The sequence below is a fragment of the Scleropages formosus genome, chromosome 6 (assembly GCF_900964775.1).
Source record: "Scleropages formosus chromosome 6, fSclFor1.1, whole genome shotgun sequence".
Taxonomy (NCBI): Eukaryota; Metazoa; Chordata; class Actinopteri; order Osteoglossiformes; family Osteoglossidae; genus Scleropages; species Scleropages formosus.
Window position 1 is genome coordinate 26,958,223 of NC_041811.1, and position 17,072 is coordinate 26,975,294.

The 17,072-nt window shown below is 44.5% G+C and overlaps 1 protein-coding gene across 1 annotated transcript in view; it reads right to left on the reverse strand.

Moving 5' to 3' along the window:
- The window catches only part of LOC108934842 (lysosome membrane protein 2-like), a 31,581-nt gene extending 17,106 nt beyond the window's left edge, over window positions 1-14,475 (reverse strand). The window contains exon 1 of the mRNA XM_018752999.2: window positions 13,964-14,475. Within this exon, the coding sequence (XP_018608515.2) occupies window positions 13,964-14,086 (123 nt within the window). The 5' untranslated portion in view covers window positions 14,087-14,475. The remainder of the gene's footprint in view (window positions 1-13,963) is intronic.
- Window positions 14,476-17,072: the final 2,597 nt, after the last annotated feature.

Below are 17,072 nucleotides of genomic sequence, written 5' to 3' on the forward strand. Positions count from 1 at the left end.
CCCACACAGACACGGGGAGAACGTTACAATAACCGCTACAATACATTTATTCATTTAGCAGATGCTTTTCTCCAAAGTGACGTACATCTCAGCGAAAATACAACCTGGATTAGGGGAAAGAGGCATCGTTGCAGACCTGTGATTCTTAAGTAAACCTAGTTTGTTTCTTTCCGCCTTGTGCACCGATGTTCATCGCACGAGCAGGTGCATAAAACGCTTGACAGATGAATCCTGATCACCTTCCTGCAAAACTACCTGCTCACACTGTTAGTAGTTCACCTCTTTATCATTTTATATGTGACTACAAAGCTATTTCAATTCTGCATTTTACAAGTTTTATTACAATATTTTAAGAAAGCGTTGAATTATATTAAACCGCATAAAATTATTTGACCTGTTTTAAAAAACTACCACGACTTCATTAGTTCTCACCGTGTCACACTTTATTCTCTTGGAAAAATTTTCCATACACTGTCTGCCCACAGTCCTAACCCCTGTGAGAGAATAATTCATAAGAGATACATGATACTGCAGGCTCACTGCAAACCAAGCACCCTAAACATACGATAAAAATTCACAGACAGATAAATGAGTTACACTTAATTTGCATCTCAGCTTAGCCAGGTGTATTCACTCCTGACTGTGGCAGGGACCCTGCATTTGCTTGTTTTTGCAGCTGTGCTCTTAACCACACACACACACACACACATTTTCTGACCTGCTTGTCCCATACAGGGTTACAGGGAGCTGGAGCCTAACCTGGCAGCACAGGGCATAAGGATGGAGGGGGAGGGGACGCACCCAGGATGGGACGCCAGTCCATCGCAAGGCACCCAAGCGGGACTCGAACCCCAAATCCCCTAGTCCCACCCACTGCGCTCCCCCGCTGCTCTTAACTAATTTGCAGATCTACCTGTTGAATGAACTGCATTATTCATATTTCACTGCACCAAATGTGGAATGAATGTAGCTGGAGGTGCGCCTATATAACATTTCATTAACTTTGCTCTGCTCTAAAACACAACAGAATTTTAACTTAGTCGCTGAAAAGCTATAACTATCAATGAGACTTCTTAATCGCCATTAACAGTGATGTGGTCACTACCACTCAAGAAACATCAAGGCTGATCTGCTCACTCTCATGGGTATTCTCCGAATATCACACAAAATAATGAAACGGTTTTCCTCTTCCCACTTCCTTCATGTCATCTTATCGGCACTACTATCACAAAACTCACGAACATCAGACACGAGCTATAAACAGCGTGACCGTCCATCATCAACAACCACTTGTCCTGAGCCAGAGCCTTATCCGGCAACACAGGGTGCAAAGGCAAGGACAGGACACCGGTCTGTCACAAGGCACCCCAAGCAGGGCTCGAACCCGAGACTCACCACACAGCAGGCACCTGCTGAACCCGCTGCACCGCTGTGCCACCACACCCCAATGAATTAAGTTGACCACACTTTCCTATTCTTTTTGGGTGTGCGCTTTACTGCCATCTATTGGCTCGGCAGGTAAACACCGGTCACGTTTGCTTTAGTACAATCTGATCATTAATCTGCTGATTAATATCTGCTTTAAACATCAATACAGTGAGGAGACAGTAAACAAATTTGTGACGGCATACATTTTTTGCATTTAGCCAAGTACTTTTTAGACTTTTAACCGGGAAAAAACAAAAACCAAGCGTACAGAATACTTTTTGTTTTCTTTCAATTTTTCAAAATAGCCAGAAAACATCTTTTACGTTACATGACTCATACACACAGTCTGTATTCTGTTTATAAAGAGAAGTCCATTCCCAGCCACCAGTTAACTGCTTATCACTAACACTAATAATCACTACTGCCGCAATTTCAAGATCAAATCAGTGCAGTCCAATACTGTGCACATGATCCACATAAGAACTCAGTTACAACTTCTTATTTACATGCCACTTCAGTAAAAACAAACAGCTCAGTAAAACAGACAAAAGGAATGTATCTCTTTGTGTCCTGCATTAGTCTGATATGTAACACATTGTTGGTGGCCACATGGTCACACCATGGCCCCCGTTGACCCATATAATTCACTGAGAAACATTTTATTCTGCATTCCAAAGAAGAAAAAGAGGCTTATCATACAAAGAGGTTTAATTGGTTCCTGGCTCTCTCTATCATTAACTTGATCTCGAAGCAGAAAAAAGACAGAATCTAACTAAAGTACCACAGTTTATCAATGCATATGAATGCGCGAGATAGAGGATGGACAACTTTCAAGGAGTGGTTCGAACAAAGAGAAAAAAAATATCCTGAAGGGTTTGTCTGCACAGTGCTTATGCAACGTGTCGAACTGGACTTAAACATTACGTTTGACCCACAGGGAGAAATATGGTACATGCGTGTAAAGACGGAGCGAATTTTCTTGAAGAGCACCAGGGATATATCTCAGACACATGAACATGAGCAAAACCTTTGACGTCTGGTTTCCATTAAACACGGCAATAACTTCAGTTTGAAGAGGACTCAAAACCGTTGATTTTTCTTTGCTGATGGTGCAGTTAAGGTGGCAGAGGTACCAGAAGCACTAACGCAATTACCCAAATACCAAAAGAGGCTAAACTAATATTTAAACATTTAAGCAGGCCAAATATTTAAGAGATAAAGTCCAGAGATTAAGTTTGGGGCTATAATATCACAGAGGCACATGCCTGGTAAACAAAATTTCCTCCTTCGGCCAGTAAAATTTCCACAGTAACTCTTCGGGAGGATTTCAAAGTAAAAACTTATATCGGCAATCCACCAATTGCGACAAATGTACTTGTTTTACTACAAATATCTTTTGTGCTGCTGCTTTTCATGCATTTAAGAGCGGCCTGGTGGCGCAGTGACTAACGCCGCTGCCTCACGGTGCCCAGGTGGGTTGGATCCCCACTCACGCTCTGTGAAGTTTGCATGTTTTCCCTGTGTCTGCGTGAGGTTTCCTGTGGGTGCTCTGGTTTCCTCCCACAGTCCAAAGACACGCAGTTCAGGCGGACTGGTGACGCTAACTTGCCTGTAATGCCAGTGCCTGTGGCTTACCCTGCGATGGACTGCCACCCTGTCCAGAGGGTACACACCCCCAGGCTTGTGCCCGATGCTTCCAGGGTAGACTCCGCTTCACCCTGACCAGGACAAGGGCTCATCGAAATTTTAAGCATTTAATTCATCTATTGTGTGGTGACTGAGAATTTCCGAGCCAAAAGGAAAGTATTTAGAAATTTTAATGAACACCATATGCGCAGCACAACGTACACAGTACCAAGCAGCTGTGTTTTGGAGGGAAGTTTGTTCCTGGACACCATAATTACGCAGCCTCCCAGCATGTATAAATAGACACGGACTACACTAGTACACAATGCCAGTGGTCACTTAAAAGCATCTTTCAGAACTTAAACCATTGGTATAAGTAATGGGTGGCACATGTCCCCAAGCCTCCTATACTAAGACAGCTTCAGCAGAAGACAAATGCCAGTAGTTCGAACCCTGAGCAAAGGAATGCCCGGTGTCTATGCTCTGCACAAGCTTGGGAGAAAAGCTGTCCTCCCCTACGCCAGAAAATACCTTCAGCCCCAAAAGAACTTCTAAAACGGCTGATGAACGAGTGACAAGGTGCATTAACGCGGTTCATCAAACAGGAAACGTTGAGTTACGAGCAAAATATCAACACTTATTAAAGACCAGATGACCAAAAGTTGTGGATAAAATGACATGACAGATGAAATATTTTTTACCTTAAAACACACACGCAAATTTTATAACTAGAAACATTTGATGAACTATTCTTGACACTATATCAAGATAATTATAAGAACGCAAAACTGCCGAAATGGATACTTTCAGTTACATTTTTACATTCATTTCTTAATGAAATTATGCAATATATAAGGGTTTTTTTTAACCACTATATTTTTATCTTACTTTATTTATTTTATTATTTATTCTATCCTATTTTCATCATTATATATTCTTCTGTCACACTGAACACAGGGAGCCAAGACGGCTGAACCCAAGCGCAGTGTTGTTCGTTGGACGTTGAGGGAAGAGGTAAGGTCTCAAAACCAGGGACTGGCGAAGGGTCGGTCGATTGGCGAACAGGACAGGAACGAGGATCCATGGACGCGGTCAGAGAACGAAGCAAGGAGTCAAAAAAAAACCGGAGATCGTGGACAGAGAAAGAGTGTAGTAACACGAGGAAGGGCGGTTGTCCCAAACGAGCAACGGTATGGGAGCTGAAGAGGGTCTTTATAGGGTGAGCGATTACTCATGAGCTAGTGCGGAATCAGGTGTTGTTGCTTGTGTTGCGGGCGTGGACGTGACATCTTCATACTTCTGCAATATGTTTCTAATTTCTACTTTATTTGTATTACCTCATTTATATTATCTCTACTATCGCTCTGCATTACGGACAGTCGGAAAAGCATTTCACTGCACGTCGTACTAAGTATGGTTGTGTACATAACAAATAAAACTCGAAACTGAAACTGGTTACTGCAGGAACAGGTAAATGTGGAGCAACGATTCACGTCTCTAGGCCATCATGAAGTAATTCCTTTAAGAGCTGTACTGGCATGTTAGAATAGAATAGAATAGAATAGAATAGAATTGAATAGAATAGAATAGAATAGAACAGACTTTATTGTCCCACTTCTGGGAAATTTGTCTTGGACAACCATGACACGGCCAGTGCACAACATTGGACTCACATAAAACAAGACATACCATAACATACAATAAATAAGAAATAAAGCAACAATCAAAATATATTAAAAGCTTACTGTATACCAATCTAAATCTCAGTTTTGGAATTCTCTATTCAATAATTTAACCGCAGTTGGCACCAAAGAATTTTAATGACGATTTGATTGTCCCCTACAGGGGTGTGGTGGTGCAGTGGGTTGGACCGGGTCCTCCTTTCCACTAGGTGTGGGGTTCAAGTCCTGCTTAGGGTGCCTTGCGATGGACTGGTGTCCTGTCCTGGGTGTGTCCCCTCGAGCCTTTTGCCCTGTGTTGTCGGGTTAGGCTCCGGCTCCCCGCGACCCCATATAGGACAAGCGATTTCAGATGATATATGTGTATGTGATTTGATTTACACATCAGAATCCTAAATCGTCTCCCTGAGTGTAACATTAAAATTCTCATGTAGAATATTTGTGTCATCGGCAGCAATTTTTTTTTAGCTTGTTTTAAAATAGATACCTCGTACAACTCCTGTATGGGTCGTTTCTCTTCCCACCCTATATTTTTAGAGCAGTATGTACTAGTCGTGCAAGTTTCGATTTTGATTGGACAGTCAAGTTTCCATACCATGCTGTAATACCATGTTGTCTCATCCTAAGGAGCTGGAGAAATACATGGAGAAATAGTATCCTGCTCACACGCACTGGGTCAGAGGGCTGATGTTTCTGAGGTTGAGAAAGATCAGACACGCTTTGTGAGGTTCCACTGCGGTATTTTCTGGTTTTGCCTGTGTCCAGCCTTACAGCGCTTTAACTGACCCTAGAGGTCCTGAGATACACGTTCCCTACAAGCTAAAATCTGCTACCGCCAATATTTTTGCTCATTTATTTGTTTGTTTGGTTCGTTGCTTGTTATTATTCATTCATTTGGTTATTGATACTCTGGTTAATTTCGGGGCGGGTGGGAGGGATGGAGTCTGTTTTGTATTAAATGGAGATATACACTGTAATTTCTCTCCGTATGAGCTGCTTTACTTCATCCCCTGTAAAATCTCAAAGAAATAGAATTAAAAAAAACTATTCCAGAAGAGTTTCATCCAACCTTACCCTTACCTTACTGACATTGCCACGGCTGGAATCAAACAATGTAGGTGAGGGGTAGCGAGAACAAGTAGGCCAAAGGCTATGCAGAACTTTTCTGGTGGAATGGTGATGATGAGGTTGGCGGTTCGGACTGCTCATCACCACCATGTCTCTGACCTCTTCACGACTTGGCTGAAGGCAAAGGGGGGCACATGACTCACTTTAACACTTCAGCTCCATTATATATAGCCTCGCTCCAGCGTAAACTCACTAAAGATAACTGGTGGCACAAAGTGGTAGAACACATTGTTCAAAGACCTTTGTAATAAAACAAATTAGAATGTAATTTTAGACTGGAAATATAGGGGCTATAATTCATTCATGTGTGGCTAATGCTGTGTCACTGGTGTAATGTGTAACAGAGACAGCTGCTTTTTGTATTTTTGGAGATAGGACATATGGGGGTCTGGGCTGCCTTTAAGTGGCCTTTATATATTATTTTTCAAATGCTAAATTTCTTTTTTACATAAAATTATGGTCCAAGAGGTCCAATGCTTGCGGGGGCATGGTGGCACCGTGGGCTTGACCAGGTCCTGCTCTTCCATGGGTCTGGGGTTTGAGTCCCACTTGGGGTGCCCTGCGATGGACTGACATCCCGTCCTGGGTGTGTCCTCTACCCCTCCAGCCTTACGCCTTGTGTTGCCGGGTTAGGCTCCGGTTTGCTGCGACCCTGCCTGGGACAAGCGGTTTCAGGCTGCGTGTGTGTGATATTCAATGCATGGAATGAGTTTTCAATATGTCAAACTCATTTGGAAAAAATCTGAACCTTTTGCTGTAATTCTTCAGGAATATCATAGCCTGTTTTAAAAACGGTTAAGATGAATATCGTTAGCGAAGACAAGACTCACTTGATAGTGCTGTGCCCACAATTCCTCACACATTGTGTAACCTTCCATTAGTAGTAAAGAATAATTCCTGGCCCATCTGTGTATATCTGCTGTGTTTCTCTCACTGTTCATCCTTCCGTGACACCAATGGTTAGTGGAAAAGTTTGGAAAGTTTGTTTGCCGTCTCTGTAATCAGGTCAAGCTCCGAGAAGGGGGAGCCTGTGAGAACATCACTGGACAAGCATACAAGGCATGAGCTGAACACACAAAATGTAATTTTCCATGTTGTCTGGTGAGAAGAGATGAGAATTTATGACCTCACTCAAATTAAATGAGTAACAATGGTCAGCATGTGCTGAATGCTTCTGTTTAAGTTCATTTTTAATCCACAGGAACGTAAGCAAACCCCATATCGGTGTGTTTTGAAATTGCAGTTTCACTGAAAATTGCCTTCACATAAAGAGTGAAGGTGAAGTGAAATCTTCAAGATGAATAAACTGCAGACCCACAGCTGACGAAAAAAAAGCAGCTGACAAAACCATTTAGTCGCATTCAAAAGCAGGTGATCCCATGTGCTTACATATTGTAATGAACATGAGTCTGCATCCTGTAACATTAATATAAACAGCACCCATACACAAACTCATGGACGTACACACATATACGTACAGGCATACATTCACAAATACATTTACTGCATTTTTCTTCCATCCCACTCATTGTGGTGGAAGGTATATATGAGTCAGAAGTCCTAAATGCTCAGGTCTGTCTGCTTTCATTCATATAGCCTCTAAACTTTGAAGTTACTTTTTTTTCTCAACGTGATGCCATGGCTGCTGCTGCTTTTTATTCCAGCTGTGTAACGATCGAGTCACTGAGATAAACTGAAGCCCATAACAGCTACACTAAAACGCAGTCTCGGTGTAAAACTTTGGGTCTACAGCCCATACTTTTTACTCCTCTTTAACTCCGCCCATGCTTTTAAATGCTGTACTGATGTATTCTGTATATGAAGATGCTATTTAAAATCTGTTCTAAACAGACAGAGCTCCAATAGTATAGGACTGGAGTTGGTGACCCTTGTCGTAAATCGACAAAACGATATCGATATCTATATGCAGCAGGAAGCACCAAACCACCAACTGAACAATTATAACATTTGGAAGACACGGGGAGGGGGATGAAGAAAAAAGGAAATCTGGTGCTTACAGGTGAATCCACATAAATACCTGTGTCTTTATTTAAGTACATTGTAGAGGTCCATAAATTTCCATTTCTTCATCGGATTTTGCTGGTAGCAACTGTGATACTTACTTTAAAAAATAAATATTTGTTGAATACTTAACACTTTTATCCAGAGTAACTCACAATTCTATTAGCCATAGAGTTAATTATTCTGGGGGGCACAGTGGCGCAGTGGGTTGGACTGGGTCCCGCTCTTCGGTAGGTCTGGGGTTCAAGTCCCGCTTGGGGTGCCTTGTGACGGACTGGCGCCCCATCCTGGGTGTGATCCCTTCCCCTCCAGCCTTATGCCCTGTGTTGCTGAGTTAGGCTCCGGCTCCCCGCGACCCCGTATGGGACAAGCGGTTCAGATGGTGTGTGTGTTAATTATTCTGAGCAGGGCAATTCAGTTTAAAGCTCTTGCCCAAGGGTGTTATGACAGAGCACCCTCTGGATTTATTCCCTGAGTCTAAGGACTGCAAGACTGTCTCAAACATTTTGCAATTTTTTTTTTCTCAAAAACTTGTCATTTTTACCACTTTTCCACCTTAGAGAGCGCATGGTCCGAGAGATATAATGCACCATTTGAGGCAGCAGAGCCTTGCTACTGGTGGCACGACCCAGTCACCCACAGCTCACAGGTACCGAACAGACTCAAAAGAATGGCACAACAGCAGACCGGCAAGAATCCGAGCCAAATCCATCGCACTTTCTCTAGGGGAAGACTGCCAGCTTTGTCCAGCTACCATTTCCCGGTCCAGACCGGCAAACAAACCAGTTCTGACTTGACCCGCGAGCGGGTCTGTAGAAAGAACTGAGCCACTCGACGGGGTTTGTGTTTTCTAGTCCATTCCGTGCTTGTTGTATCCGAACCGTCTCTGTACGCCACGACCGAAGCGGTCTTTTCCCCAGCTGTGAGAATGCAGAATGAAAGGGCTTAAGTGGCACTTGAGTTTCCGGTGCCTGACTGCAAATCGGCGCCATGTGACAACGAGACATCGAGAGCTGAAGTATCCCTCTTTGACCGCAAGCTGGGAGTTCTAGAAAAAAGCTGTGCAAACAGGAAAAGCAAACAGTGCGAAGGGATCCTTCACCGTCTATCCCCCTTCTTAAAAATGTATTTATTCTGGAGAAACTTTGGCATATTGCAGCAAATGAAACCATATCCATTATACTGTATACTAATTCAAACCCTATATATATAACTTTTCTAGTTAAACTACACGGGAAACTAAAGCACGTGTTCGTTAAAACGCAGAGAGATTTTTGCTTAAATAACAAATAAATCAGGGTATATATCGCGGTTCTGCAAACTTGACCCCACATTCTTCTGGTAAAAACTGAGGGGCGGCAGGATTTGAAAACTTGACGGAGGTTTGAAAAGACGTGAACCCTTGGCCACATATCGGACGCTGCCTTCAGACGTAAGCAGTTTGATCTTCGAAACGCTACACGCTGCAGGCCCGAATGGTTCAGGACCGTACACTTCCAGACGGGTGGATCGAGTTTCCTCTCAGACACGCGACGACTATAAGCGGCTCCTTACTGACGCTAAAACGTCTAACATTTCTCTTACAAAAAGCTCATTTTAACGCCGTATCCGCATAAAATTCAGATAAGACCGCTAGGACGCCGCAGACTATGTCACACCGCCCAACTTCGACGTGTGGAAAAGAGCTCAGCGACACAAACACAAACTGTGAAACGCATACGGTGCCCTTGGCCCACATTATGTTTATTTATTTTTTTTATTTATTTTTTTTTCCAAGCTTTATTGTCACATCATCGTAAACATAACATGTAGAGAAGAGTGAAAAATCTTGAGTGCAGCTCCAGAAAATGCAGTATTAAGAGTATGTCATAAGTTACGTTAAAACCCAGTGTATATACCAATTGTGTTCGCAGATTATACAACAGAAGAATAAATAAATAAATAAAAAATAGATAAATAAAAAACAAACTATCTATATGTATGTACAGAGAATACGGGGAAATGAAACAGCGGATCTGAATGTTTATATTCTGTTTGCGACGCTTAGATGACAACTAAAAGCAGCACTTTCACCAGCGCTTCTGTCGGTACACAAATGCCAAGAGCGCTTTACACCCAAGTAATCAGAGGCAGTAAACGCTGACACAACAGTGCTTTTGAAAAAAAAAAAGGAGTCATGACACCGTGACAGGAAGCGGTGACCAAAAACACTAGAGTCGAGCTCAGCTACAACTGCAGCTACTAGCGCAACCTGCGCGACCCGCGCAACCGAGCCTGGCCGTCGTCCGCGAGACTTCTTCATCGCTTACGAGCGACTGCCTGGTGAAAGCAGTCTGTATCTAAATGCCGCCCTGCATGCTGAAAATTACAACACCGAACACGAACCTAAGGCTGCCGGATACATTCCAACAAAACACATTAGCGTCGCTCAGCTGGAAACTCGGGCCGCAGTTACACCATTTTGCTCCCAGCGGCTGCGGCGGTGCGGCGAAGGGTTCGTGCGAAAAAGGTCAGAGCTGCACAAATTCGATTGCATAATTGCTTTTCCACTTTTTTGCTGACAAAGATAATGAAGTTAACAGTTTCTTTGTTTTCCAAAGCATCTGTTAACAGCTCTAGCTGCACTTTTCAGTTACTGGGTCTGTCTGGTAACCACTAGTAAGATGTAAGGGATGCTGGTAAAGGGAAGCTGGTAGCGTAGTGCTTAGTTTGCAGGTTCGAGTCTTGCCTCTGGCTGTAGTACCCTTGAGCAATGTACTTACCCCAAGTTGCCCACCTATATAAAGTAGTAAATGACTGTAAGTAGCTTAACATTTTAAGTTGCTTTGGAGAAAAGCATCAGCTAAATGTTAGACATCGGGGGGGTGGAGCAGGTTTGGCCGAGACCTGCTCTCTGATGGGTCTGGGGTTCGAGTCCTTTTTGTGGTGCCTTGCGATGGACTGGCATCCCGCCCTGGGTGTGTCCCCTCCCCCTCCGGCCTTACGCCCTGTATTGCCGGGTTAGGCTCCGGCTCCCTGCGATCCCGTATGGGACAAGCGGTTCAGAAAGTGTGTGTGTGTGTCTGTAAATGTTAGACATCAGAAATTGCTACAAAAACTACAACTAGGGGGGTGGAGTGGGTTTGGCCGGGACCTGCATTCTGATGGGTCTGGGGTTCGAGTCCTTTTTGTGGTGCCTTGCAATGGACTGGTGTCCCGCCCTGGGTGTGTCCCCTCCCCCTCCGGCCTTACGCCCCTGTGTTACCGGGTAGGCTCCGGTTCCCCGCGACCCCGTATGGGACAAGCGGTTCAGAAAGTGTGTGTGTGTGTGTGTGTGTGTGTGTGTGTAAATGTTAGACATCAGAAATTGCTACAAAAACTACAACTAGGGGGGTGGAGTGGGTTTGGCCGGGACCTGCTCTCTGATGGGTCTGGGGTTCGAGTCCTTTTTGTGGTGCCTTGCAATGGACTGGTGTCCCGCCCTGGGTGTGTCCCCTCCCCCTCCGGCCTTACGCCCCTGTGTTACCGGGTAGGCTCCGGTTCCCCGCGACCCCGTATGGGACAAGCGGTTCAGAAAGTGTGTGTGTGTGTGTGTGTGTGTGTGTAAATGTTAGACATCAGAAATTGCTACAAAAACTACAACTAGGGGGGTGGAGTGGGTTTGGCCGGGACCTGCTCTCTGATGGGTCTGGGGTTCGAGTCCTTTTTGTGGTGCCTTGCGACGGACTGGCGTCCCGCCCTGGGTGCATGCCCCCTCCCCTTCCAGCCTTGCGCCCCGCGTTGCCGGCTTAGGCTCCGGTTCGCCGTGACTACGCTCGGGACAAGCCGTTTCAGACAGCGTGTGTGTGAAACTACAACTGATATTGATGAACAAAGTACAAGTTCGCAATACATTTAATTAATGCTCAACTTTGCTGTGTGCACAAATTCTGAAGTCTAATAAAAAACAGATGAGGAAAATATTTTCCCGAAACACTATAAGTGCTGAAAAAAGGGTCACGTTCCCATGTAACAGAGGTTCGCTTTATCCACAGAAGCCCGACTATTGTTCTTTACTGTGAAAAGCTTATGGATAATACCCCTATGAATTATGCCACTATGACCCAATAAATGTCTGACTAAAATGACCCATTATTGTGAAAGGCAGACAATTACATCATTGTTGCTCCCATTAGGTTGAAACGCAGATGACCGCTCTCACAGACGTGATACGCAAAATAGCTTATTATGTGCACAATTTTTTCACAGGACATCAAAATTTGCGCACTAAAAAAATCCCACAGAAAATGATTCATATGCAAACTCAAAAAGACTTGTGCATGGTGTTGACTGCAGCCAGATGCAGCGTGTGACAGTGGAGCTGCATGCTTGTGATGACAACGTGCAGTCACCCCACAGCAAAAGGTATAAATACCCGCAGCAGAGTAATACTACGCTTATTTCAAATTCCTCTCCCTTTTCAAACTTACGAAACCCATCCGAAAAAAGTGACGTTTTGCTAAATTCTTTCCGTACGTAGAAGACCACCTTAAAACTGAAGTATTTTAACAAAGCAAAGCAAGTAATTAAAATGTTTTTAACGTCATGGGTTTCACTTGTATCGTCACGTTCCAAACTGAGCACTTTTGCAGAAAGTCACCTTAAGAGGGAAGAGTGTGTACTGTGCTCAGGACACAGCAACCTGTCGGTTAGTGGGGTGTCCAAGAAATATGATCAGTAACACTCAGTGAAGTTATATGTAAATGTTGGAGCAAATCAGTTTAGGCAGCTGCCTGGTTCCTGTTAAAAGACGACATGGGGTCAGGGCCTCTGAACCGGTGTGTGTGCATCACTGTGTATGAGTAACATCTGTGTGTGTGTGCATCACTGTATTCTAATATTTTCGGATCACCATCTCCCAAGTTGCCAGCCACAACAATAACAGGGTATTCGGAACACACACACACACATTTTCAGAACCGCTTGCCCCATACGGGGTCACGGGGAACCGGAGCCTACCCGGCAACACAGGGCGCAAGGCCGGAGGGGGAGGGGACACACCCAGGACGGGACGCCAGTCCGTCACAAGGCACCCCAAGCGGGACTCGAACCCCAGACCCACCGGAGAGCAGGACTGCGGTCCAACCCACTGCGCCACCGCACCCCCGTTATTCGGAACAGTTTACACTAATAAAAGACAGGACAGCTCTTTATTATAAGCAGATCTAAATAATGATGAAGCAGAGACATGTACTGTATTTTCCTAGTGCAACAATGCAAAGCAGATGCGAAGTCCCCCCTCCCCCCACCCCCCACGCCCACGTGACCAAAGGACCACGAGCTGTCAGCAGTGGCAGAAGTGCCCATTTCGTTAACTTAACGTGTCTCCAAACGCTGCATCCACGCGTGGTTTTTTCCTGCAGCGCTGCAAGGACACTCACTAGACGAGAAGAATTCTGAGACTTTTACGAAAACATGATGATTGTGATTGTTAAACAGTGAATGGTAACTGTACTGGTGAGGTTTTTTTTATTAGAGTCCAAGTTCCCGTTACAGTTTCACTCTTTCGAAGAATCTCGGCCGGCAACTACTATGTAACGGGAAAAAAAAAAAAATATATATATATATATATATATATATATATATATAGCATTAAAAAGGTGAAACAGTCAGTGTGAATTCGGCATGAAGTAGAGAGAAGGAGGGGCTGCGCAGAGCACGTGCAGTGTCCGGGTAACGACCTTGAGCGAAGCGCGCGGCTCTGTGTGTGTGTGTGTGTGTGTGTGTGTGTGTGTGTGTGTGTGTGTGTGTGTGTGTGTGTGTCCGCAACGTCTCCGCGCAGACAACGTGACACAATTTTAAACTTCTGGATTTCGAACTTGACGAGTGAGGAAAACTCCAAAGGAGGCCCATGATGATGATCCAGCACAGAAGCTGAATGCTAAACACGTGGTTTGCACACACTCTGTGCGTGTAGTATGTATGAGTATGTAACAACTACTAGTCCAGTGCAACTACGCGTTAAGTCCAGAATCATGCGGTTCCAGGACCAGCAGCAGCAGCAGCAGGACCAGCAGGTCCGGGGGGGTGAAGAAGGTGTTTTGGTTGGAGAGCCCACTGACCTTTTTGAGGCGGTTCTGCACGAGGGTCTGGAACACCTGCGCGACAAGCAGCGCGATGCCCACGATGAGCAGATGCGCGCACACGATACCCGTGGCGTAGATGGCACACGAGCGCCGCGTCATCGTGCACAGGTGGCGCGTGGAGATTTAGCGGCGGCAGCAGCGGCAGCCGTAACTGCAGCCGCGCGGAGCTTCCCGAAAACGGACGAGGACGCGAAGTAAATGTACTTCTAATTTCTACTAAGTCCACCTTTTTTTCTTGTTTTTGGGGGGGATTTTCCTCAAAAAAAAAAAAAAAAAAAAAAAAAAAAAAAGCCGAGTAAAAGCCTTTCAAAGTTCTCGCTGATGTGTATGGAGAGGAATTCTCTCCCGCGTTAAAAAATGGCTTCTGTTACCTAGAAAAAAATAACTTGAGCTCTGTTGTTCAGCTTCCGCTCAAGAAGTGCGTTATTTGCGCTCTGCTGGTCCGTTATAAACGAAAGAAGCGGGGGGAAAGCGTTCGCGACGCGTGGGCTGTGCGGTGAGAGAGCTCCTCCTCTCTCCTCAGGGGCCCACGACGCTTTTTTTGGGGGGGTGTGTGTTCGCTGGGTGTGTGTCGGTGGATTGGAGTGTCGCCGTACGTAACGGGTCCGCTCGGGCCTCGCGGAGCTCACTTCTCCCTGCGCGCGCGTTTGTGTTGAGGTTTCGCGCAGCGGCAGAGTTCACGTGTTGCCCTACGCTTGTTCGGTCCATCTTCAAAACTTCACCCATTGATTCTAGTTCTTTAGATTTCCATCGCAGTATCCCAAGTAATCTGATGTAGAATGCATGCAACTTTTTGTTTATATGAAATTTTATATGTATGAATATGCATACTTCAGTTATTACCTGTTGTCCTTGAAATGGTTACTCTGACGTACATTAATTTTCTACATAGACCTATAGAAACCAAGAGAACAAAAGATATGTTTTTTAGAGTAACTAATATATGGACATTGCAATGTACATTAACTTACTTAGCAGACACTTTCCTCCAAAGGAACTTCCAATGAACTCTATGTAGTGTTATCAGGCCACCGCAGTGACTCACACTGCTAGATACACTACTTACACTGGGTCAGTGGAACACACACAGTCTCTCTGTCACTCACACACTATGGGGAATCTGAACAGCATGTCTTTGGACTGTGGGAGGAAACCAGAGCCCATCCCAGAACCCAGAGGAAACCCATGCACACACGGGGAGAACATGCAAACTCCACACAGACTGAGCAGGGATCAAACCCACATTCTCTTGCACCACCCAGGTGCTGTGAGACAGTAGCGCCACTTGTTGTGCCACCATTCTGCCGCCATGGATGTGTACATATTAATCACCCAATATGTTACACTTTCATTGTGACTCATCTGATGTTGCTGTTATCCATAGTAACCAAAGGCAATCTACTTAGTTTAATAACTTCTTTAAAAAAAAACTATAGCTAGGAAAGCTGAAAAAAAAGTTTATTTCTCATAATTAAACCATTCCACTTTTTAGAGATGACTTAACATTTCCTGTTTTTAGCTGCATGGATGAGACCTACTAGTAATGAAATGCAAAGTTTATGATGATCTGGTGTATCTGTTTTGAAGAGGTCCTTCAGGAACGTTTACATGGATGCAACTATTTATAAAAAGCCCACTGTTGTCCACTCCCCTCAGCAGTAATATATAGACATGCTTCAGGAACAGGCAACTGGCAGTATGTTCCCCACCCACAATCCCCAACTGTTTTCTATGCGCTTACTGAATTTAAACTTGCAACATGTGCTACACAGATTTTTTTTTGAAAGGCGCTGACGTGTCATACACTGAGTTGCTCCTGTAAACCCTTGTGGAATAGTTGATTTGATACAACGCACCATGAATAATTGAGTTTGCTCCTTAACAGTCTTTATTAAAATGTTCTTCCAAAGGTGCAATAAATATGTAGCAATGAAAATCTAAAATATATACAAGTATTGAGCAGTCGCTGAATATGATGCAAGAGCTTCTTGGTTTAGAAACTGCACTGCAGTCAAAAACTTCCAGTTCAGTTTGTTACGTCCTAACATTATTGAGATATCTCTGGCACCCTTATGTTTATTCACGAGGGTTTTATTCTAAATAATGGGTTTTCCAGTGCGGGGTCAAAATGGTCCAGAGTCTCCAGACAAGCGTAGGACATATGGAGCGAAGCAGGGTACAATCTGCTTAAGATGCCAGTCCATCACAGGCCACACATGCACACCCACAGTGACCGACAGACAAACAACAATTTGCATTTACATTTACATTTATTCATTTAGCAGACACTTTTGTCCAAAGCGACGTACATCTCAGCAAAAGTACAATTTATGCATTGCATTAAGAGAAAGAGACACAGCTGCAGACATGTGACTCTCAAACAAACCTAGTTTGTTACCTACCACTTGCTGCACCGAGGTTCATCGTTAAAGTAGGTGCATAAAACACAGGATAGACAAATTCGGATACCCTCCTACCAATTTAAAGGCTTTATCTGGTGATGCTCATGAAGTTACGGTGCATGAACATTTACACCGTACATGAGCTGGAGAGATCTTGGGCGAAACGGGTCCGGAAAAGGTGAGTTTTCAGACCCTTCTTGAATGTAGACAGAGTTTCCGCAGTTCTGAGTCACAGGGGAAGGTTGTTCCACCACAACGGAGCCAGAACCGAGAACCTCCGTGCTTTACCTTTCCTGTGCGAGACCACCAAGCGAGCAGAAGCAGACGAGCGAAGGGGTCTAGCTGGGGTGTAGTGGTTGACCAAAACCTGTAAATAGCTGGGAGCAGTTCTATTGATGCATTTGTAGACAATAACCAGGGTCTTGAATTTAGAATCACCAATTTGCTTGGAACAGAGATAATATGCAAACTCTCCACAGGCTGAGCTGGATATAAACGCACAACCCATGTGCTGCGAATGAACTGCTGCAGCTCCAGATAGACATTTTTTACATATCAGCGCATGTGACAAAAGGTTTTCTGTGGCAAGCTCCCTGCTCAGACCATTAGGAAGAAATGAGCACCAGGTGCAGGCAAAGGAGCAGTCAGTAGACTCTTTGTAAGTGGGGGGGGCGGTGTTGGGG